The sequence below is a fragment of the Podarcis filfolensis genome (genome assembly GCF_964270895.1).
Source record: "Podarcis filfolensis genome assembly, chromosome: 2".
Lineage (NCBI taxonomy): Eukaryota > Metazoa > Chordata > Lepidosauria > Squamata > Lacertidae > Podarcis > Podarcis filfolensis.
The window spans coordinates 15,455,844-15,479,282 of record NC_139605.1 but is presented as its reverse complement, the minus strand read 5'-3'; the positions used below and the strand labels follow the sequence as shown (position 1 = coordinate 15,479,282).

At 43.1% G+C, this 23,439-nt stretch overlaps 2 protein-coding genes across 2 annotated transcripts; both read left to right on the top strand.

Moving 5' to 3' along the window:
• Positions 1-351: 351 nt before the first annotated feature.
• LOC310758112 (vomeronasal type-2 receptor 26-like) lies at positions 352-8,608 on the top strand (the record flags this gene model as incomplete). Its single annotated transcript, XM_083604049.1, has 5 exons — positions 352-503; positions 2,352-2,643; positions 5,533-5,760; positions 6,495-6,621; positions 7,460-8,608. The coding sequence occupies 5 exons, from the start codon at positions 352-354 to the stop codon at positions 8,362-8,364; spliced, it is 1,704 nt and encodes a 567-aa protein (XP_083460175.1). The 3' UTR covers positions 8,365-8,608.
• A 3,201-nt stretch (positions 8,609-11,809) lies between these two features.
• On the top strand, positions 11,810-21,604 carry LOC310758111 (vomeronasal type-2 receptor 26-like; the record flags this gene model as incomplete). Its single annotated transcript, XM_083604048.1, has 7 exons — positions 11,810-12,006; positions 12,934-13,225; positions 13,995-14,816; positions 17,786-18,010; positions 18,137-18,436; positions 18,856-18,982; positions 20,583-21,604. 7 exons carry the CDS (start codon positions 11,810-11,812, stop codon positions 21,485-21,487), a joined length of 2,868 nt encoding a protein of 955 aa, XP_083460174.1. The 3' UTR covers positions 21,488-21,604.
• Positions 21,605-23,439: the final 1,835 nt, after the last annotated feature.

The following is a 23,439-nucleotide window of genomic DNA, read 5'->3' as shown; positions in this document are numbered from 1 at the left end:
GCCACCCCTGGATGTCACTTTTGAGACCAGTAATAATAATAGTAATAATAATCAGAACCCAGCAATTTCTTGCACCAAATTTGAAGAGAGCTAATATGAACAATACTTGAGAGTTAGACAATCAGAGCTGGTCTGTCAGTTAAATGCTTGAATGTATCTCCATTAGCACTGAAGCCAAGCTCTTAATCTGTGAACTCAGTCAAGGCGGTTGTATTTCTTTCCTGTCACATATCTCTGTCCGTCCACTGACTGGGTATATTCTAAAACCAATTGAATAAAGGTGCCACTTGGTTCATTGTGCCTAAAATGACCCTACTGCTCATATTGCTTCATTTGCTCTTTGGGGTAGTGATGAATATAGAGATAGATCTCTCAGACCTACAGACACCTCCAAATAATTATTACAGTCCAGGAGATTACCTCATCGCCGGAGTTATACCTGTGAGAACGGCAGTGTATCCAACACACACTTTCAAGTCTGACCCTGCTCATGACTTCCAACCGTAAGTACTATTTGCTATTAAGTATTGGTTGTCCTCAGACAATTCTGATCTTCCCTGCTGCAGCCTATGCTCTGAATGAGCAGCAGAATCTTTAGCTCCTTATTTGATTTCAGTAACGCTTTGGACAAAGTCCCTCAAGTTATGATCCTCTTGCAAGGAAGCTGGTAAAATGTGGGTTGAACGAGGTAACTGTTAGGTGGATTTGAAGCTGGTTGATTGACTGAAACCCAAAGAGTACTCCTTAATGGTTCCTCGTCATCCCTGGAAAAAAGTGAGAAGTAGGACGACCCATTAAATTATAGAAAAAGATGTTCTCCTTATCCTCCAGGGTCATTTTTGTTGTTGTTTAGTTGTTTAGTCGTGCCTGACTCTTCATGACCCCATGGACCAGAGCACGCCAGCCACTCCTGTCTTCCACTGCTTCCCGCAGTTTGGTCAAACTCATGTTCGTAGCTTCAAGAACACAGACTTCAGGATCTGTCCTTCCAGTGAGCACTCAGGGCTGATTTCCTTAAGAATGGAGAGGTTTGTTCTTCTTGCAGTCCATGGGAGTCTCAAGAGTCTCCTCCAGCACCATACCTCAAAAGCATCAATTCTTCGGCGATCAGCCTTCTTTATGGTCCAGCTCTCACTTCCATACATCACTACGGGGAAAACCATGGCTTTAACTATACGGACCTTTGTTGGCAAGGTGATGTCTCTGATGTCTCTCAGGATCATTTTACATGGTGTTATAAAAGGTAGCAGGATCCAATTCCTAGAATTTCACGTGAAAAGTTTTACTAATAGCAACCTGAATCTCCAGGAAAAATTCAAATGCACTTTGACTCCCATAATATTCATTAACTTCTTGGCTTTTGCTTGGAGAAAAAAGGATCTTTGGTCTGCTTCAGCAGAGCAATTCTTTCGCTCTTCAAAGAGAGGAATGTGCATGTCTGTAGGTCTGTGCTCTCTCCCCAAAAGTAGCAAATCCACTGACATTTTAAATATTTGAAAGCTGAAAAAGTTTGGATAAATTAAAATGAACATTGACTCCTAGAATCTTTTTTTTTTTAAAAAAAACTTCTTACAACTTTTGTTGTAGTACCTTCAAGGGAATGGAGAAGAAAAATGCAAAGTTCTGAAATATTTAAATTAAATGTATATGAATTGTTGCCGGACTATTAACTGAATTGATACTGTAAGTGAACTACTGGAACAAGCTATTGCTACACAAGGAAACTATTGTTTTGTTTTGAATGTATTATGGGTAGATTTCTCAGCAATCTTGCAGAAAATGCAAATTCATTCTCTATAGTATATAATTCCATTTTTGATTGCTACCCTTACAGGCCACTTTTCTTCCCAACACATCCAAGGTTGTTTACAGTTACTGTATTTAAAATAACACATTATCAAAGGAAAAGGGGGACAGGGTGGGAAAGGGGAAAATAAGTAAATTATGGTTCTGTGGCCACTGAAGGAGACTGTTCTATGCTGGGATGAGCCAAAGGCCACTAAGTCCTAGCCAAGCCAGGGCTTTTATGCCTTCTTCCTATTAGACATCTACATGATGGACCTTTGCTCTTATTCAGCACTACCCTTCTTATGTTCTTAAAAGACAGACACCACTACTGAGCAGGCCCTCTGCCTGGTTCCCTGTAACCTCACTTCTCACAGTAAAGGAACTGCCAGAAGGCCCTCGGAGCTGGACCTCAGTGTTCGGGCAGAATGATGGAGGTGGAGATCTCCTCTCCCCCAAGTAGACAAACCACTCAGATCTAAATGTCACTGACACCTTGAGTGGAAAAAGCAGGATTTGAACATAGTATTTCAGGTGGTAGATGTTCAATTTCCTTTTCATTCCAGGATACTGGGAAGGAATTATCAACACATCCTAGCCATCTTGTTTGCCATTAATGAGATTAATGAGAATCCCAAGCTCTTACCTAACATCACACTCGGCTACAGGATCTATGAAAATTGTTTCAGTGCCAGGACAGCCTCTGAAGCTACCATAGACCTGTTGTCTACTAGACATTGGATGGTCCCCAATTTCAAGTGTGGAAGGCAAGGGAAGCTCCTGGCTGTTATTCAAGGAGGGGACTTTGAAACCTTTTTTCAGATGGCAACCATGCTAAACATTTATGAGGTCCCTCAGGTAGGGAGAACAACATGGACTGGGCAGAACAAATCCCAGACCAAACTCCTAAACTCTTGTGATTGAAAGTGGGGTCATGGGGATTGAATAATGTGGAACCCTTTCCTCAGCTAAGGAGTTTAGGGCTGATGTCTGCCTCAGGAAAGTTGGGATAAACTTGTGACCTCACACTGCTTGCCTTCTGCAACTCTGCACCACAAGCAGGAAGGTGACACCTGTATTGAATAAATTTTTAAAATCCCATCAGAAAAAGCTTCTCATTGTTGTTGCTGTTTTCTGAGCCCCACTAAGGTTTGGAGGAGAAGTGTAAGGAACAGGGATGTACTGGAGGGTGAACCTTCCAAAATGCAGCGCTGTCTTTTTCAGAGCAGGAGTTGTAGGACTCAACTAGATTGGGAAAGAAAAAGCATTTTGTATGCATTGTAAAAGGTAAAGGGACACCTGACCATTAGGTCCAGTCGTGGCCGACTCTGGGGTTGCGGCGCTCATCTCGCTTTATTGGCCGAGGGAGTCGGTGTACAGTATCCGGGTCATGTGGCCAGCTTCTGGCAAAGCAGAGCAGCGCACAGAAACGCTGTTTACCTTCCCGCCGGAGCGGTACCTATTTATCTACTTGCACTTTGATGTGCTTTCGAACTGCTAGGTTGGCAGGAGCAGGGACTGAGCAATGGGAGCTCACCCCGTTGTGGGGATTCGAACCGCCAACCTTCTGATTGGCAAGTCCTAGGCTCTGTGGTTTAACCCACAGCGCCACCTGCGTCCCTTCGTATGCGTTGTATATGCATTATAACACCATGGCACCAGATGGCGCTGTGGAGTTCCGTTTTCCCCAATGTGATTTCTTACAACAAACTTTGCAACGTGCTTAACTGAAACGCTTCTTTGATGTGTCTAGATCCAACCATGCCATCTCTTGTTCACCTTTTCTCTAAAGTGAAAAGTCCCCAGTTCTGCAACCTTTCCCCATTAGGGAGTTTCTCCATCTCCCTGTCAACGGATCTATAGCCTGGGTATAATTCCAATCTAACTCAGTGGGACTTGCCTCTGAATAGACATGTGTGAGACAGCTCTGTTAAGTGGAAAACATTTCAGACAAGCAAGGCCTGATCATTATTTCCAAACTAAGCATTGATTCCTTTCCTCCATACCAGCTCACTTACGGCTTTGTAATCCATACTATGAGTGATAAAACTCAGTTCCCCTCTTCCTACTGGATGAGTCCCAAGGCAGCTCCACAGTACATGGGCATCGTTCAGTTGCTGCTGCATTTCAGGTGGACGTGGGTCGGTCTCATTGCTCCAGACAATGATGGCGGAGATCTTTTCATGAGAGCCATGAAGGCGATGGTCTTTGGGAGTGACATTTGTTTAGCCTTCACATATGCAATCCCACAATTTTCTATTGACCTCTATGTTTCCAAACAAATACTTTTAAGGTTTTTAGGACATCTTATTCAGAGGAGAGCCAACGTGATCCTTTATTATGGGGATCCTGATTCAATGCTTCTGTTGCCACATGCACTGTACAGAATTGAACTAAAAACCAATGCCCCGGTAGGGAAAGTTTGGATTGCCACAGCTCTGTGGGGCTTCACCTTAAGCGCATCTTTTGAGTACTGGGACATCGTATTCTTCCATGGGGCATTGTTCCTCAGCACCCAAACAAACAGAAGGTCTAAATCACAGGACCTTTTTTTGACTCAAAATGAAGATTCCTTCAATCAGATTTGGTCGAAACCTTTTGATTGCTCTCATCCCAACCACAGATGGTCAAGGAAAACCTGGAGAAGATGCATGGGGAGGGAGAAATTGGAAGGTCTCCCTGAAGATTGGCTTGGGAAAGACATGTCTGCGGAGAGTTGCAATGTTTATAGTGCTGTCTATGTTGTAGCATATGCCTTCCATGCTCTGATCACATCTGTGTCCAGCCGCATGAGAACTACAGAAAAAGACAGGCTGGACTTTCTGAACATAGAAGCATGGCAGGTGAGGGCGAGTGAAATCGATTGAAATTACAATTGCAATGGGTGGACATTCTGCCCGCCTTCCCACACTCCTGCACAGTCTTTCGGCCAGAAATCCTGCTTATGCACATATATTATCTCAGTTTAATCTATATCATGGGGTTGCTGCAAAGATTTAAAAGGGGGGATAGGGGAATGTATACAGCCCTGGGCTCCTGGGTAGAAAAACAAAATATAAGTATAGAATGTCTTCTTCTTTCTTCTTTGGCGATCACTCATAGCTGAGTTATGTCTCCCATAAACACAGTTTTAACAATGAGTCCATAAGTGACTGTGGAGGCCAATTCTGGATCTGCACGTCCTTCCACAGTGGGGACATTGGTTTCCGGGTGGGAGTTGATCAAGGTGAGGGTTTGCCAAATGTGCCTTCCTCTTAGCGTGTTTCTCCCTTGCGTCCTGAATTTGTGTGTCTTCAAAGCCCATGACACCTTTGGTAAAGGCTGTTCTCCAACTGGAGCACTCACAGGCCAGTGTTTCCCCGTTGTTGGTGTTTATACTACATTTTTAAAGATTTGCCTTGAGGGAGTCTTTCAGCCTCTTTTGTTGACCACCAGCATTACACTTTCCATTTTTATGTTCGGACTAGAGTAGCTGCTTTGGAAGATGATAATCATGCACAGATCATGTAGTGAAAATAAGCATATAAATAAAGGCCTATTTTTTTTCTACTTGGAGCTTACATCGTTTTCTTTTGGGTTTCTGGGAGAGATACCTCCAATCTAGGAACCCGCTTTTAAATTTATCCAACACTACATCAGTTTCCGCCAAAGAAAAGAGGGTTGGGGGATGAAGACTCAGATGGAAGAAAGGATGAATCTAATTGGCCCATCTTTCAAATGTTGACATTCTCTCTCTCCCACATCCAGCTCCACCCTCTTCTGAGAAGTCTCCACTTCAACAGTACTACCATGGATGAGGTGCATTTTGATGAGGACGGGGAATTAGTGGCCGACTATGATGTTGTGAATTTGGTCACATTTCCTAACGAATCAGCTGCAAGAGTGAAAGTTGGTAAACTGGAAACCCAAGCATCATTTGGTCTAAAACTTACCATTCATGAGGAATCCACAGTGTGGCCCAGTTGGTTTAATCAGGTGAAGGATATACTCATATCAATGCAGCAGTTGCTAGGAATGTGAACTGTGAGTCTGGAGGTCTCCAGTTCAAACAAATTCTGGACAAAATAGCTAATATTTGCCTCAAAATCAACATCTCCTTGGTTTTTGGGAGATTATAATGCTGGATTCCTGCAAGATCCTACTTAGATAATGTATAAATGATGAACAAAAAGTTGGCCTTAGCCTGAACCTCTCATTTGGAGATAACAAGGCTGAGATACTTAGTATAGCCATATATAAAGGTAAAAGTAAAGGGACCCCTGACCATTAGGTCCAGTCGTGACCGACTCTGGGGTTGCGGCACTCATCTCGCTTTATTGGCCGAGGGAGCCGGTGTACAGCTTCCGGGTCATGTGGCTAGCATGGCTAAGCCGCTTCTGGTGAACCAGAGCAGCACATGGAAACGCCGTTTACCTTCCCGCCAGAGCGGTACCTATTTATCTACTTGCACTTTGACGTGCTTTCGAACTGCTAGGTTGGCAGGGGCATGGAACGAGCAACGGGAGCTCACTACATCGCGGGGATTCGAATCGCCGACCTTCTGATCGGCAAGTCCTTGGCTCTGTGGTTTAACCCACAGCGCCACCCGTGTCCCATAGTCATATATACCATTCTGCAAAGCATGGACACATCACCATAGAATGGTTTGGTACCTACAGACAAAACAGAAACTCACCGAACACTGTTTGTTTTCCTTGATGTCTTTTTAGACAAGACCTCACTCTAGCTGTACAGAAAGTTGCCAACCTGGATACAACAAGGTGGTGCCAGAGGGACAGCCAATTTGCTGCTATAGTTGTGACCCCTGCGTGGAAGGAACCATTTCCACCAACACAGGTAAATGGTATGGAAGAAACAACAGGCCCTAGGAAACTGAGAAAGAGGGTCAGGATGAAAGTAGGCATGCTAGGTTTGAAATGAAATTTTGCAAAGGAAGTGTGTGGCGCTTTCCAAAATTAAGATGCAGATTTCCCCCAACATTTTACAATTATTATTATTTGGTTCTTGTGAATCTATTTCAGTGAAACAATTAGGCCAACACACAGCTCCAAGCAGGCCCAAACTATAACCTCTTCCACTGCAGTGATTAAATGACTAATAAGCAGCACACCTCCTTATCTGCCTAATAAGCCATAGAACATTGCCTCCAATTTTTGCTTTCCAACTTTTCCCCCCCATGATCAATTGACTTACTTTTTTAAAAAAAGAAAGGCTTAATACTTTGAGGCTTTTGGTGGGATGGAGGGATGAATCTGAGTATGAACTAGAAAGCATTCAAAGTTTTACCTTCAAATGGACTTTATTCACCTTGGTCCATGGCAATTATGGGAACTACTTTCAGGTGTCGTTTAGAGATTCTTGAGCTTTGTTCAACTGAACTAGTTAATTCCAAGCACTAATCATGGCCATATGAATCTCAAAATCAACCCATTATCTGATGAATAACTATTTCTCCAGGTCTTCAGCTTTGCATCTGATTCCCAAGATTTGGCAGACTCCAACAGGCTTATTGCATGCTTGTTTGAGATGTTGCCTAAGAACTGCATTAAAAGGGAGAATGCTGAGTAAAAATATAATAAAGCGGGGGGGGGGGGGGAGAGAGAAAATCACATTGTGGTATGAAATTTCTGGAACACCTTGGAATATGATGTACTGAAACAATTTTTTCTATCAGATGCAGATCATTGTCATCAGTGTCCAGAAGATCAATACTCAAACAACGAGAGGCATCAATGTATCCCCAAGACCATAGTCTTCCTCTCCTATGAAGAACCCCTGGGGGTCACCTTGGCTTTCTTTGCCCTATTTTTGTGCCTAACCACAAGTACTATTTTGGGAATCTTCATTAAGTACCAGAGCACTCCACTAGTTAAAGCCAACAACCAAAACCTGACTTACATCCTCCTCGTTTCTCTCCTGCTTTCCTTTTTGTCCTCCTTTCTATTCATTGGCCAGCCTCAAAAGGTCACCTGCCTTCTCCGTCAAACTTCCTTCAGCATCATCTTCTCAATTGGCGTCTCTTCTGTGCTGGCAAAAACAACTACTGTGGTTTTGGCATTCTTGGCCACAAAACCTGGGAACAGCATCAGGAAATGGGTGGGGAAAAGTTTGGCAAACTCCATTGTCCTCTTCTGTTGCAGCATTCAGTTTGGCATCTGCATTGCCTGGATCGGAATGTATCCCCCCTTCCCAGAACTGGACATGGATTCCCAAGTCACACAGACAATTCTGCAGTGTAATGAAGGGTCCACCACCATGTTTTACTCTGCCCTTGGCTACATGGGCCTTCTGGCTGCCATCTCTTTTATGGTTGCTTTCCTCGCCAGGAAGCTCCCTGGGGGTTTCAATGAAGCCAAGTTTATCACCTTCAGCATGCTGGTGTTTTGCAGTGTTTGGGTCTCCTTCGTGCCAACCTACTTGAGCACCAAGGGGAAATACATGGTGGCTGTGCAGATCTTCTCCATCTTGGCTTCCAGTGCTGGGTTACTGGGTTGTATTTTCTTTCCCAAATGCTACATCATTGTCTTGAGGCCTGATTTGAATTCTAAGGTGCACCTAATGATGAAAAGAAAAGATTAGAGTTTGGTCAAATGTATAGCTCAGCCAAAATTCAGAAATGAATTCAAATTTTACTCAACATGTTACCATGGGATGACCATCTCCCCCCCCAGGAGTGCCCTTTCAATATATACCATCATTCCCAGGAGAATTCTGGTTATATTTTCAAAGTGCACAGCAACCAGGCTTTTGATCTCTGCACACCTATTTTGTTTTATAAGTGTAAGGGGAGGGAACCATCATCATTTTGATGGTTAAGTCCAGACTAAGGCAACTATGGGGTGTGACGCTTATCTCGCTTTCAGGCTGAGGGAGCCAGTGTTAGTCCATATACAGCTTTCCAGGTCATGTGGCCAGCATGACTAAACTGCTTCTGGTGCAACAGGACACCGTGACGGAAACCAGAGCACATGGAAACGCCGTTTACTTTCCCGCCACAGTGGTACCTATTTATCTACTTGCGCTGGCGTGCTTTAGGACTGCTACATCGGCAGGAGCTGGGATAGAGCAACGGGAGCTCACCCCGTTGTGGGGATTCGAACCGCCGACCTTCCAATCAGCAAGCCCAAGAGGCTCCGTGGGTTAGACCACAGCACCATCCGCTCCTTGGTGAAGCGGTGTTGGTGAGTATGATTGAGAATGTGTGTGTGTGTTAGGGACTGCCATTTTAATGTATACAATAAAAATGTTTTGCTGAGTTGCAACTCTCTGGGTCTATTTGTGTTCCTTTCTCCTAAAGAACCAGCTACAAACAGATCAAAAGAACCTCTGATTTGTAACACTTCAAGGTGTTACATTTAGCCAGAAAGTACAGACTTTTCCAGTTACCAACCTTAAAGAAGGTAAAGGACCCCTGACAGTTAAGTCCAGTCATGAACGACTCTGGGGTTGCTGCACTCAACTCGCTTTACTGGCCGAGGGAGCCGACGTTTGTTCACAAACAGTTTTTCCAGGTCATGTGGCCAACATGACTAAGCCACTTCTGGTGAAACCATAGTAGTGCACTGAAACGCCGTTTACCTTCCTGCCGGAATGGTACCTATTTATCTACTTGCACTTTGACGTGCTTTTGAAATGCTAGGTTGGCAGGAGCTGGGCCTGAGCAACGGGAGCTCACCCTGTCTTGGGGATTCGAACTGCTGACCTTCCGATCGGCAATCCCTAGGCTTAGTGGTTTAGACCACAGCGCCACCCGCATTACCAACCTTAGTGGCTGGTTAATCAGAAATGATAGACGAAGGCACACCTCCTGTGATTGATCAATTCCTCAGGGGTTTAGATGAAAGCTATGCAGCTTGATTGAATTCAAACCTGTTTAAATCGATTCTGGATCTCAAATAAATAATAGAATGGAAGGCAAACACCTTTAAGAAGCTGCTTTCTGGGACAATTGATACTTTTCTAAATTATGTGGCTAGGCCAGTAATACATCCAGGTCAGGGTCTTTGTTCTGCAGAGCTGTTATGAAATTGTATCAGCTCCAGAATTGCCAGCATATATTGCTGGCTCCTTACCAAACAGTAGCATTTCTTTTAAATTTGTGAGTTGACAAAGCTCAAAGCAGGATTGAAAGTTGAGAAATATGGGCTAAGCAGTTCCAAAAAAGGCGACTCCCAGACTATTTAAACATTTTATTGAATGACAGAAAGAAGGAACAGTGAGAGCACACACCATGCGGACTGTGATTAATATTAGTATTTGTGAGTGGATTGAATAGGCAACCTTACCTTGGCCTGATGGGGCTAACCTGCTTACAAGAGCTTAAAGGTAAAGGTAAAGGGACCCCTGACCATTAGGTCCAGTCGTGACCGACTCTGGGGTTGCGGCACTTATCTCGCTTTATTCGCCGAGGGAGGTGGCATACAGCTTCCGGGTCATGTGGCCAGCATGACTAAGCCGCTTCTGGCGAACCAGAGCAGAGCACAGAAACGCCGTTTACCTTCCCGCCGGAGCGGTACCTATTTATCTACTTGCACTTTGACGTGCTTTCGAACTGCTAGGTTGGCAGGGATACAAGAGCTTAGGGCAGACATATTAACATCAATGGGGCTGCAAATGAGGCTTACAGTTATGGTCAGATTAGGTTTTACACAGAAGGTTCTAGTGTGAGCCCTGGACACGGTGGAGCAGTATTATTATTATTATCATCATCATCATCATCATCATCATATTATTATTATTATTATTTATACCCCACCCATCTGGCTGGGTTTCCCCTGCCACTCTAGGCGGCTCCCAAAAGAATATTAGAAACACGATAAAAGATCAAACATTAAAAACTTCCCTAAACAGGGCTCTTTTCAGATGTCTTCTAAACATCAGATAGTTGTTTATTTCCTTGACATCTGATGGGAGGGTGTTCCACAAGGTGGGTGCGACTACCAAAAAGGCCCTCTGCCTGGTTCCCTGTAACCTCACTTCCCACAGTGAGGGAATCTCCAGAAGTCCCTCGGAGCTGGACCTCAGTCTGAATGTTGGGGGGTGGAGATGCTCCTTCAGTTTGGTAGCCAAGATGGCAGGAGCAAGTTGCTCACATTTTCTTCCAATCCCACTCCCTTGGAAACATCTTGAGGACAATTAAGCATTGCTCTACAGTCACAACCAAATGCAGGGCAAACAGCAACAGTTGTGTTAAGTGCTGGAGAAGGGTGTAGAAGAGAGGGGATCACCCAGTTGGCAGGAGCAGAAGAGTCGATGAGCTAACTCTCCAGCCAAGTTCCTTTTGGTCTCTCCAGGCAATGGAGAAACATACATAAAAACCATGTTCCCAACTCTCTGGGGAGTCTCCCCCACTAAGCTAGTGGTGGTGAAACTGGCCTTCCATATATTGTTATACTCCCAATGGCCATCAGCCCCCAACAGTCAAGGATGATGGGAGTTGCAGGCCAGCAACATCTGTAGGGTCACAAATTTCCTGCACTTCTGCTAAACTTTAATCCAAGTTCACTGTCCTTTCAGTTGTCCCAGGGGTAAGTGTGGCATAAACGTTAGCACACATGTATTCTCCTGTGCATATGCAACAAAGAGGTGTTCTTATGCTCCCTGCAATTATTAATATCATGGTGATTGATTTGTGTTCCTGGGACGAACATCCCATAGGGTTTTATTTTTTAGAGGCCCCTTTTGAAATCAGTAATAATAGTAATGATAATATTGGAACTCAAAATCACTGATCATTTTTTTGCATGAAACATGGAAAGAGAGGAACATCAATACAAATATACTGAGCTAATAAGGATGAGGGTTGGGGTTCTGACCATCAGAGCTGGTCTGCCTGTTGGATGTTTGGTTTCCTCTTCTTTAGAGGCAATCATAGAGGCCAAGTTCCTCCTCTATGAAGTCAGACACAGAATGCGGCTTGCAAGGCTGTTGTATTTCCCCCCGACAGATCTCTCTGGCAGTGCACTTTCTGGATATACAATAATGCCAAGTGAAGGAGGGTGTCCCTTGTTTGTTTGTGCCTAAAATGATCCTGCTGCTAATATCGCTTCACTGGTTTTTTGGGGTAGTAAAGTCTGAAAATGTAGACCTCTCATTCCTACGAACACCTCCAAATAATTATCAGAGTCCAGGAGATTACTTCATTGCTGGAGTTATACCTATGAGAACAGCTCTGTATCCAACCCATGACTTCAAGTCTGACCCTGTCCATGACTTCATCCCGTAAGTGTTACTTGCTGTTAGCTTTAAATTGTTTCCAGTCAATTCCAATCTTCCCTGCTACAGTTTGTATTCAGAATCAGCAGCAGATTCTTAAGCAAATTGGTTTTGAAAAGTGATACGAAAGGTGAATGGAGAAGTGGAGGATTCATATGGAGAGATGAAGGAAATACGCTCCAGTGCTCGCAATGTTGTTGTTGTTTAGTCGTTTAGTCGTGTCCGACTCTTTGTGACCGCATGGACCAGAGCGTGCCAGACACTCCTGTCTTCCACTGCCTCCCACAGTTTGGTCAAACTCATCTTAGTAGCTTCGAGAACACTGTCCAACCATCTCGTCCTCTGTCGTCCCCTTCTCCTTGTGCCCTCAATCTTTCCCAGCATCAGGGTCTTTTCCAGGGAGTCTTCTCTTCTCATGAGGTGGGCAAAGTATTGGAGCCTCAGCTTCACAATCTGTCCTTCCAGTGAGCACTCAGGGCTGATTTCCTTAAGAATGGATAGGTTTGATCTTCTTGCAGTCCATGGGACTCTCAAGAGTCTCCTCACAATATCCGGACACAAACCTGGGTTTTCCAAACTTATTCTTGGCAAAATACTGTCCCCGCTTTGGTGAGATATAAGAGATGCTGTTTCACACAATTGTTGGTGCGAGTAACTCAGTATGTCCTTCTCCATAAGTTATATAAAAGTTCCAATTCTGAGTGGGGAGCAGATCCATCTTATTTGTACTGTAATATGCAATTTTACATCATAAGGAACTCATTCTCTGAGTGTTAATTCTTATGTAGTTGAAATGTCACCATTCCCACAAAAAGGGAGGTAGCATCAGACTTGGGGGAACTCCAAAGTTTGCAAAAAATAAAATTTAGGAAACGAAACGTCAGCCAGATGCAACAGGTAGATGGTAGATGCTAAATTTCCTTTTCATTCCAGGATACTGGAAAGGAATTATGAACACATCCTGGCCATCTTGTTTGCCATTAATGAGATTAATGAGAATCCCAAGCTCTTTCCTAACATCACACTTGGCTACAGGATCTATGAAAACTGTTTCAGTGCCAGGACAGCCTCTGAAGCCACCATAGACCTGTTGTCGACTAAACATTGGATGGTCCCTAATTTCAGGTGCGGAAGGCAAGGGAAGCTCCTGGCTGTTATTCAAGGAGGGGACTTTGAAACCTTTTTTCAGATGGCAACCATGCTAAACATTTACGAGGTCCCTCAGGTAGGGAGAACAACGTGGGCTGGGCAGAACAAATCCCAGACCAAACGCCTTAACTCTTGTGATTGAAAGTGGGGTTTATTTATCTATTTGCACTGCGTGCTTTCGAACTGCTAGGTTGGCAGGAGCAGGGACCGAGCAACGGGAGCTCACCCCATCGTGTGGATTCAAACCGCCGACCTTCTGATCGGCAAGCCCAAGGCTCTGTGGTTTATTTCTTTGCAAAGTGGGTTGCATTTCTAACTAAAATCTGGAGCTTGTATTTCAGATGGCTGGAAAGATATTGTGTTATCTGACAATGTTTTGGACTTGTTTTAAACCATTTTAAATCTTGTATTTTAAATCATTTAAACATTCCCTGGAATATTATCTTGTGCATAAAAATTGTGTCAGGATGATAAAATGTCCAAATCCAATAAAAGTTTAGAAAATTGGTGATTTCTATCACCATTGTAAAATGAAGGCCAATTGTGGAAAATGAAAACAATATTCACGTGGAAAATGCAGCAAACTTTGGTTGGTTTGGAAAAGTTCAAACAGTTGTACTCTAAACTGTCTCTAGAGGCAGTTCTGTAAGGGAACCAAATGCATATTGATGGGAAAGAAATATCAACAATCCTATACCCACTTTCCTGGGAATCAGTCCGATTGAAATCAGTGGGACTTTACATCTGAGTAGACAGACATATGTGAGGTTGTGTTGTTAAGTAGAAGGCATTGTTGACTAGCAATGTTATTTCCAACACTAAACATTCTTTCCTTTCCTTACTAGCTGATTTACGGTTTTGTCAATAATATTCTGAGTGATGAAATTCATTTTCCCTCTTCCTACTGGATGAACCCCAAGGAAGCTCCACAGTTCAAGGGGATAGTGAAATTGCTGCTGCATTTCAGGTGGACGTGGATTGGTCTCATTGCTCCAGACAATGATGGCGGACATCAGTTTGTGAAAACCATGAAGGCTGAGGTTTCTGGGAGTGCTATTTGTGTAGCCTTCACATATGCAATCCCACGGATATTTTCTGTTGAAATGAATGTTCCAAAAGACATGCTTTTAAGTTGCGTAGCACATCTGACTCAGAGGAAAGCCAACGTGATCATTTATTACGGCGATTCCGAATCAATGTTTCTGATGCCACACGGGCTGAAGGAAGTTGAAAGACAAAGCAATGCCACTGTAGGGAAAGTCTGGATTTCCACAGCACTGTGGGGCTTCACCTTAACCACATCTTTCTCATACTGGGACATGACTTTCTTCCATGGCGCTTTGTCATTTGTCTTTCAAACGGACAAAAGGATAAAATCCCAGAAACTTTTCTTGACAGAAGATTGGGCTTTCCTTGATAGTGTTTGGCCAGACATATTTGATTGCTCTCATACCCACCACAGATGGTCAAGGAAAACTTGGGAAAGGTGCATGCGAAGGGGAAACCTCCCCAATGGTGGGATGGTTATGTCTGCTGAGAGCTACAATATTTATAATGCTGTCTATGTCGTGGCACATGCCTTACATGCTCTGATCACACCTGTATCTCACCACATGATGGCTGCAAAAGAAGGTATACCGGGCCTTCTGAGTGTAGAGCCATGGCAGGTAAGAGTGGGAGAGATTCATTGAAATCACAACTGAAATAGGAAGAACATGTCTGTTGTTGTCACACGCCATTTTCTTTCACTTGGGCCATTTGTGTGTGTGGTACACACTCCTGTACCACTTTAACAGTCATGGCTTCCCTCAATGAATCATGGGAACTGTAGTTATTTTAGGGGTGCTGAGGTTTGTTAGAAGACCCCTATTCGCCTCACAAGGCTACAATTTGCAGAATTCCCTCGGCAGAGGGATAGATTGTTAAAACAGTCTGGGAATTGTAGCTCTGTGAGAGAAATAGAGGTCTTCTAACAACTCTCCTTCACAAACCACAATTCATGGGATTCTTTGGGAGAAGACACGGCTGTTTAAAGTGTTGAAAGGCAGGCAAAAACTCCTGCTTATGTACATATAATAACTTAGTTCCATCTACCTCACAAAGTTGTTGTGGAGAAAGAAAGAAAAAGCGGGGGAAGGCAATGGGCACATCCCTGAGCTCCTGGACAGAAAAGCAATATACATCTCTAGAATGTAGTATTCACAGGTTGTGTAGAGAAAAATAAACATGAGTGGTTTTTTTGGGGGGGGAGGCTAGTTTAATTTCATTGTAGACAGGTTGTAAAATGACAATAAAGGTATTATTATTATTATTATTATTATTATTATTATTATTATTGTGTAGAGATAAATAAACATGTACAAACACATGAAAGCAGCTTTCCCCTTGCTTTAAGCATCCCAGCCCATTGTCTCCTCATATTTTACAGTAAAATAACAAAAAACAAACATTTTCTACCATATATATATATATATATATATATATATATATATATATATATAAAAACAAGCTGAAAATACCCTAATTCAGTGCTTTTTCCCTTGGGGGTACTCAAGGGTATGCAGTACCGGCACCTTTTTGGCTAGAAGAAAAGCACTGCCCTAACTGCGTGCAGTTAACTGCAGTTAGTCGCTGAGCCACCAATGCTCAGCCTAACCTACTCCATAGGGCTGCTGTGAAGGTAAAAGCAGGAAGGGGGAAACAGTGTGCCAAATCTGACTCCCTGTGACCCCATGGTGCTGTTGTGCGCTCATCGCCTGTGTCCAACAGCATGGTGTTGTTGTTGCTGAATGCCAAGTTGCTCATAATAATAATAATAATAATTTATTTATACCCCACCCATCTGGCTGGGTTTCCCCAGCCACTCTGGGCAGCTTCCAACAAAATATTAAAATATAATAGTCTGTTAAACATTAAAAGCTTCCCTAAACAGGGCTGCCTTCAGATGTCTTCTAAACGTCTGGTAGTTGTTTATCTCTTTGACATCTGATGGGTGGGCGTTCCACAGGGCAGGCGCCACTACTGAGAAGGTCCTCTGTCTGGTTCCCTGTAACCTTGCTTCTCGCCAGAAGGCCCTCGGCACTGGACATCAGTGTCCGGGCTGAACGATGAGGGTGGAGACACTCCTTCAGGTATACTGGGCCGAGGCCGTTTAGGTCTTTAAAGGTCAGCACTTTGAATTGTGCTCAGAAACGTACTCATTTGTGCTCATTCATTATTCAGTTATGGGTGAGGGCACCAAGCTGGGGTGCATTACTGAGACTTGGATTGGTGAAACTGCATGACCACCTGGGTGGAGAAGAAAGCTTGCCATGGTTCACAGGAGTTTGTTCTCCCTCACCAAGAAACCTCTCTTTGCCTTGGAGCAGAAGTAGAGGGCCTGCATCTACTGCTGGGTCTGAGAGACAGGTCAGGGCCGCTGTTGGTGTACCACGCACTCATCTGCCCAAAAGCTTCTCTGACACGGTTTTCTTTTTCTTTGCTTTTCCTTTTTCCTCCAAGTTTTTATTTATACTCTTCAAGTTTATGCATTTCATTAGTTTTACAATCACTTTAACATTTCAAAGTTTGACTTCCTTCGCCCTCTTCCTGTAGTGCCTTAAATTTATTTTTTAACAACTTCTGCATATCCAAATTCATTTAATTTGCTCATTTAATTATCTACTTTAAATATATACTCTTAAGAAACTGCAGGTTATTACAATAATCCTGCTAATGTTTTTATCTGTTTGCAATTTATCTGTAAATATTCAATAAACCATTTCCATTCTTTTATAAAAAGTTATCTTAATTTCTTATTCTTCCAGGAAGTTTCACTATTTCTGCATATTCCATAAGTTTTTGCATCCATTCTTCCTTTGCTAGGACTTCTGCTTCTTTCCAGTCTGGGGCAAGTAACATTCTTGCTGCTGTAGTAGCATACATAAATAAATTTCTATACAATTTAGGTAGCACTGTCCCTATAATTCCCAAAAGAAAAGCTTCTGGGGTTTTTTTACCAAAGTTATTTTGAACATCCTTTTCAATTCATTGTATATCATTTCCCAGTAAGCTTTAACCTTACTACAAGACCACCACATATGATAAAAAGAACCTTCTTTCTCTCTACATTTCCAACACTTGTTTGATTTAGATTTATACATTTTTACCAGTTTACTCGGTGTTAGATACCAATGACATATCATTTTCATATAATTTTCTCTTCAACCATAACATGCTGTAAATTTTATCTCCATATTCCACAATCATTCCATGATATGCTTCCATATCTATATTATGACCGATATCTATTGCCCAGTGCATCATTGAGGATTTTGCTTGCTCATCTTTTGTCTCCCATTCCAATAATATTTTATACATTTTAGACAGCACTTTTACATTACATTCCAACAGGTCTCTCTCCAGTTGCGATATTTGATCTCTGACACGGTTTTCAACATGGTTCTGAAGGAATCCTGGCTGATAATTCTGGGTGACTTCAACGTTCAAGTGGAGGCTACAGCCATATCACATCAATTCTAGGGCAGCGGATGGGGGAATAGAACAGTTGGAGACTGGAAATGAAAAGAGGAATGGGATCTTAATTGTTTTACCCATTTCGCAAATGTTGGCCTTCTCTCCCTGCCTCTCATTTCAGCTTCACCGCTTCCTGAGAACTGTCCGCTTTAACAGCACTACCATGGATGAAATATATTTTGATGAAGATGAGCTGGTAGCCAGCTATGATATTGTGAATGTGGTTGTGTTTCCTAACAATACTGTTTCACGGGTGAAAGTTGGCAAGCTGGAGACCCAAGCTTCCTCAGGTGTACAGTTGATTATTCATGAGGAGGCCATAGTGTGGCCCAACTGGTTTAATCAGGTGGGGAATATATCCTTTGTAAACCAAAACAAAACAAAAAGCACCCCCAAACTGATATAATTGTAGTTAAGGAAGTGAGCAGTGATCCTGGAGATCTCCAGTTCAAATGAACAATGAACAAATTAGCTCATCTCAGCTGTCAGGAATGAGCCAGTTCCTAGTGGAACTTTACAGCCGGCTGCAGAACAGAGAGGTTTAGATTTGACCCAGGAGGAACAGTGGCCTGTGCCGAATCCCCTGGACATTGGAATGCCGGTTGCCAAGGGAACAACTGAGAGTGGGCTGGAACACAGCCAAAGCTCTCAGGAAACTCAAACAGGCGTGAACAGACACAGAGACAGTATTGCGGAACTGGAAGCAGTTGGAGCTGATCCAATGTCTGAAGAGTCAGTGAATGGGAGGGCTGCTAGACAGGAAGCAAAACAAGTAAGGTGCAAAAGTTCAATATCTTCTGTAGGAACTGGAAGGAGTCTTCAGAAGGGTCATCTTGAGTGATAATGTTGGCAGCTTTGTTAGAACCATCTGGAGCTATCTGTTTGCTTTTGCAATAAATCCTCCTTTTTAATTACCTACGCTTACTGTGTTATCAAGCCCGGAACCTGGACTCCTGACATCAGCCTTAACCTCTCATTTGTTATTTGGACATAATAATCTTGGAATAAGATGCTATGCTGATCATTTTTAACAAGTACTTTGCAGCACCTTAAAAACTCAGAATGAATTGTGTCACATGCTCTTATGTTATAATATATTTTGTTTGGGTTTCCATCACGATAGAAGGGTTTAGTAGTCACAGATAAAGCAGAAACTCCTCAAACCCTATTTGTTTTCTTGGTGCCCTTCAGACAAGGCCTCGTTCTGCCTGTACAGAAAGCTGCCAACCCGGATCCAGCAAGGTGGTGCCCGAAGGACAACCAATTTGCTGCTATAATTGTGACCCTTGTGTGGAAGGAACCATTTCTACCGAGGCAGGTAAATGATTTTGTAGGAACAGCAGACCCTGGGAGACTGAGGAGGAGGTTCAAAATGAAAGTAGTCAAGCTAGGCCAGAAAAGAATTCTGGCACAATTGGGACGATTTGCAAAACGGAGATCCAGAACACCAAGGTGCTGATTTTTCACAACACCTTTACATTTTTAATCTTCAGTTCTTGAGAATCAGTTCCAGGGCAATAATTTGCCTAATGCAGTGTAGCCCCAAAGAGACTGAAGTTATAGCTTGTTCCCCTGCTAGGTACTCTCAGAAAGCCTCTGCTGCACCACATTCACCCATTCAAGCCACTAAACAGCATGTGGTCTGTGAAGGCTATTGACCATAATAGGGTTGTCCATCCCTACAACTCCTTTAACACTCAGGCCCTGGGTTGCTATGGATGGGCCATATCAGTGGCTGTCTCAACCCAATTTATCTCAAGCCCCCCATTGCCATGTCCTGAATCAGGACTTCAGTTGAATCCAGTGCATAGTTTTAGAACAGTTTTCAGATTTTATGGCTGCAGTCTTTCAATGGCACAAAAATACATCTTGGCCATTTTGCCACAGCCACAGTTCTTTTTCTGTCCAATCATGCTTCGTTCCGAGTTGTTACAATGGTATTAAAATGCTGACTTCTAGTACTATTCCATTTTTCATTATTTCAGTAAAACACATCAGTGTGCTGGGCGTTCCAGACCATTGTCTGAAGAATTCTTTTTATTCCCCCCAGTTGTTCCTGCTCCGATTTAGACATCGCTGCACCACATTTCTTGACCAGTGCTTTGGAAGTTCATTTTAAAAAGGAACTGGTTTCAGTTCAAGTTAATCCTCCCCCCCCCAAAAAAAAACGAGCTGGTTCACTTCACGTTCAGTCAAGAGAACTTGTTTAGCTCACAAAAAGCAGGTCTTCCATGACTCACAGCCAAGATTGCCTCTGGCCTCTTCAGCAGCCTCAACTTTTGTAACTGGAGTCAGTTAGGGCCCTATCCTCTCAGACCTCTCAGGGAAAAGGTCTGCAAGGTGGGGAGCAGGTCCTCCAGGACTTACAACCAAGATGGCTTACCCTGTTTAATTTGTACCAGCCAGGAAACTGTTAAACGGATTTCCATTTCATTTCTTTCTTTTAATGAAAGCTAAGTGTAATGAAAGCTAAGAGTATGGGGGCAGCAGGGGGTTGAACACGAGGATGAACTATAAATTGTTCAAAGTTCTAGCCTGGAATGAATTTAATGTGTCATTAATTCACCCACAACTATGGCAACTGTATTATTCAGATATTTTTGAACTAGTTCAGCTGAACCAATTCATTCAAAGCACTAATTGTGGCCTTATGTAGCTCAACATCAACTCATTACCTGATGAATAACTATTTCTCCTGGTGTTCAGCTATGCTCCTCATTCTATAGATCTGACAGGCTCCAGTAGCCTACCGCCATTCTAGATTTGTTTGAGATGTTGCACAGGATGTGAAGTAAAAGGCAGAATGTTGAGTAAAACTACACAAAAGCAAATCAAGCGGCCTCATTTATGTAGGGAGATTTTTGTTAATAAGGAAAATTGTTGACATTCGATGTACTTAAATTATTAATTCCTTTCAGATGAAGACCATTGTCATCAGTGTCCAGAAGATCAATACTCAAACGATGACAAACATCAATGTATCCTCAAGACTACAGTCTTCCTCTCCTATGAAGAACCTCTGGGGTTTACCTTGGTTTTCTTTGCCCTAATTTTGTGCCTAACCACAGGTTCTGTTTTGGGAATCTTCATTAAAAACCAAGGCACTCCACTAGTTAAAGCCAACAACCAAACTCTCACTTACATCCTCCTTGTTTCTCTCCTGTTTTCCTTTTTGTCCTCCTTTCTATTCATCGGCCAGCCTCAAAAAGTCACCTGCCTTCTCCGCCAAACTGCCTTCAGCATCATCTTCTCAGTTGCCGTCTCGTCTGTGCTGGCAAAAACTATAACTGTGGTTTTGGCATTCATGGCCACGAAGCCAGGGAACAGCATCCGGAAGTGGGTGGGAAAAAATTTGGCAAACTCCATTGTCCTCTTCCGTTGCAGCATTCAGTTTGGCATCTGCATTGCTTGGATCGGAATCTCTCCTCCATTCCCAGAACTGGACATGGATTCGCAGGTCAGACAGATAATACTGCAATGCAATGAAGGGTCCATCGCTATGTTTTATTGTGCCCTTGGCTACATGGGCCTTCTGGCTGCAATCTCTTTTACTGTAGCATTCTTAGCCAGGAAGCTTCCTGGGGGTTTCAACGAAGCCAAGTTTATCACTTTCAGTATGCTAGTATTTTGCAGTGTTTGGGTCTCCTTTGTGCCAACCTACTTGAGCACCAAGGGGAAATACATGGTGGCTGTGCAGATCTTCTCCATCTTGGTTTCCAGTGCTGGGTTACTGGTTTGTATCTTCCTTCCCAAATGCCACATCATTGTTCTTCGGCCTAATCTGAATACAAAGGAGCACCTAATGATGAAAAGGAAAAATTAGGGTTGTCTAAAATGTAGGCCCCAGTCCCATTTCAGAGGTGCACATGAGGAGCCAATGAATTCAGATATTTGGGGTGTGGGGGTGTTTTAAACACATAAAAAAACTTAGTATGACACAGCCATTTTTCCTGAGAGCAATTTCCCCTGAGAATGGTCTACTGTTCTTTCTAGGGGTATTCTATGTATAATGTCAAACATGCAGCAGGGATACTTTCATTTACTTTCATTATTTCAATGGAAAACATATGTTTCTCATTAAAATGTGACTTTATTACAAGACCAAGGCCATATTAGTCTCTAGTTGACCTCTGAAACCTTTTCCAGGCACATCATGGGAAACATCTCCTGAAGACTGAAGGCTGTGACTTAGCTGTTAAGCACCGATAACTACCCAAATAGATTTGTCAAAAGGAACATATATTTGTATGAATGACTTGAGTCTTGGTAGATAGATTTGGGTACTGGGATTGCCCAACATGTCAAAAGAGTGTTTGGGCGACTCAGAAAAGACAATTCAGCTTACATTGCCAACCTTTGCAACTGACAGCCTTGTAAATATTCCTGAATCATATTTTTCTGCGCATGTCATGATTTACCTGTACAACCCATTTCAGTGACATTTCTGAGACAATTATATGGGTGGACCTTGGGACACCGACCAAGCGTTCAAAATCTTTGACACACATGTGATTGGGGTTCTTCTTTTTTGAGGTGAGAAATCTCTTTTGCAGCAGATCAACAAATGATCAAGGCTTTCAGATATGCTTGGTTGCAAAACTCCGGTTTTCTTTTCCTTCTTCTCTGACTGACTAGAGAGCCTCTTAAGGGACTGTGAGCCCATTTGAAATCAAGGGAGATTGTATTTTATTTTTGCTCACAATATTGTATGTTGCTTCGAGTTCCTGTGGCAAAAAAAGTGATCAATAAATTTAATAAATTGTTGTTGTTGTTGTTGTTGTTAGTAGCTTTCCTCACAGAGTGACCCATTAAAAGCAAAATAAAAAGCTAAAAACACAACTGTAGAGACAATGGCAGGACTTACAGAGCTTCCCTTACTCAAAGAGGCCACAATGCAACCCTTCAAATTAAGGGCCAAAAGTCTGAGTAAAGAGAAACATTACTGTATGATGTCTAGGATGGTGCCAGACCATCCACAAGGAGAGCATTTCACAAGCAGGAGGCCACCACTGGTTTTGGGGTTGCCACCCTCCAAACATCCTATGGAGGGGCACATGCTGGGCCCTGATTGTGTTTGCAGGGTCTGGATTGGTTCATGCAAGCAAAGGTGATACTTGAGGAAGTGGGGTCCTGAGCTACATAAGGCTTTAAATAGGTCAAAACAGGCATTTGAATTGAACCTGGAAACTAACTGATAGCTAGTGCAGTGTTCAGACTGCCCTACCCAAGTCAACAACTTGGTGTCAGGAATGAGCTAGCTCCAAGTGGAACTTTACAGCCAGCTGCAGAATATGGGCAAGAACAGAGAGGTTTAGATTTGACACAAGCTGAGCATAGGCCAGAGCTGCCAGCATCGACTCCCTCCAACCTTGGATGGCTGGTTGCCAAGGGAACAACTGAGAGCGGGCTGGAACACAGCCAAAGCTTTCAGGAAACTCAACCAGGTACATACAGACACAGAGACAATCTTGCAGAACAGGAAGAGATTGGACCTGATCCAATAAGTCCGAAGAGCTGGTGAATGGGAGGGCTGTTGGACAGGAAGCAAAACAAGAGACATAAGGGCGAAGGTTCAATATCTTCTGTAGGAACTGGAAGGAGTCTTCAGAAGGGTCATGTTGAGTGATAATGTCGACAGCTTTGTTAGAGCCATCGAGAGCTATCTGTTTTTGCAATAAATCCTCCTTTTTAATTACCTACGCTTACTTTGTTATCAAGCCAGGACCTGGACTCCTGACATCTGGCAATTGAATTTTGCACCAGCATCCATTTCTA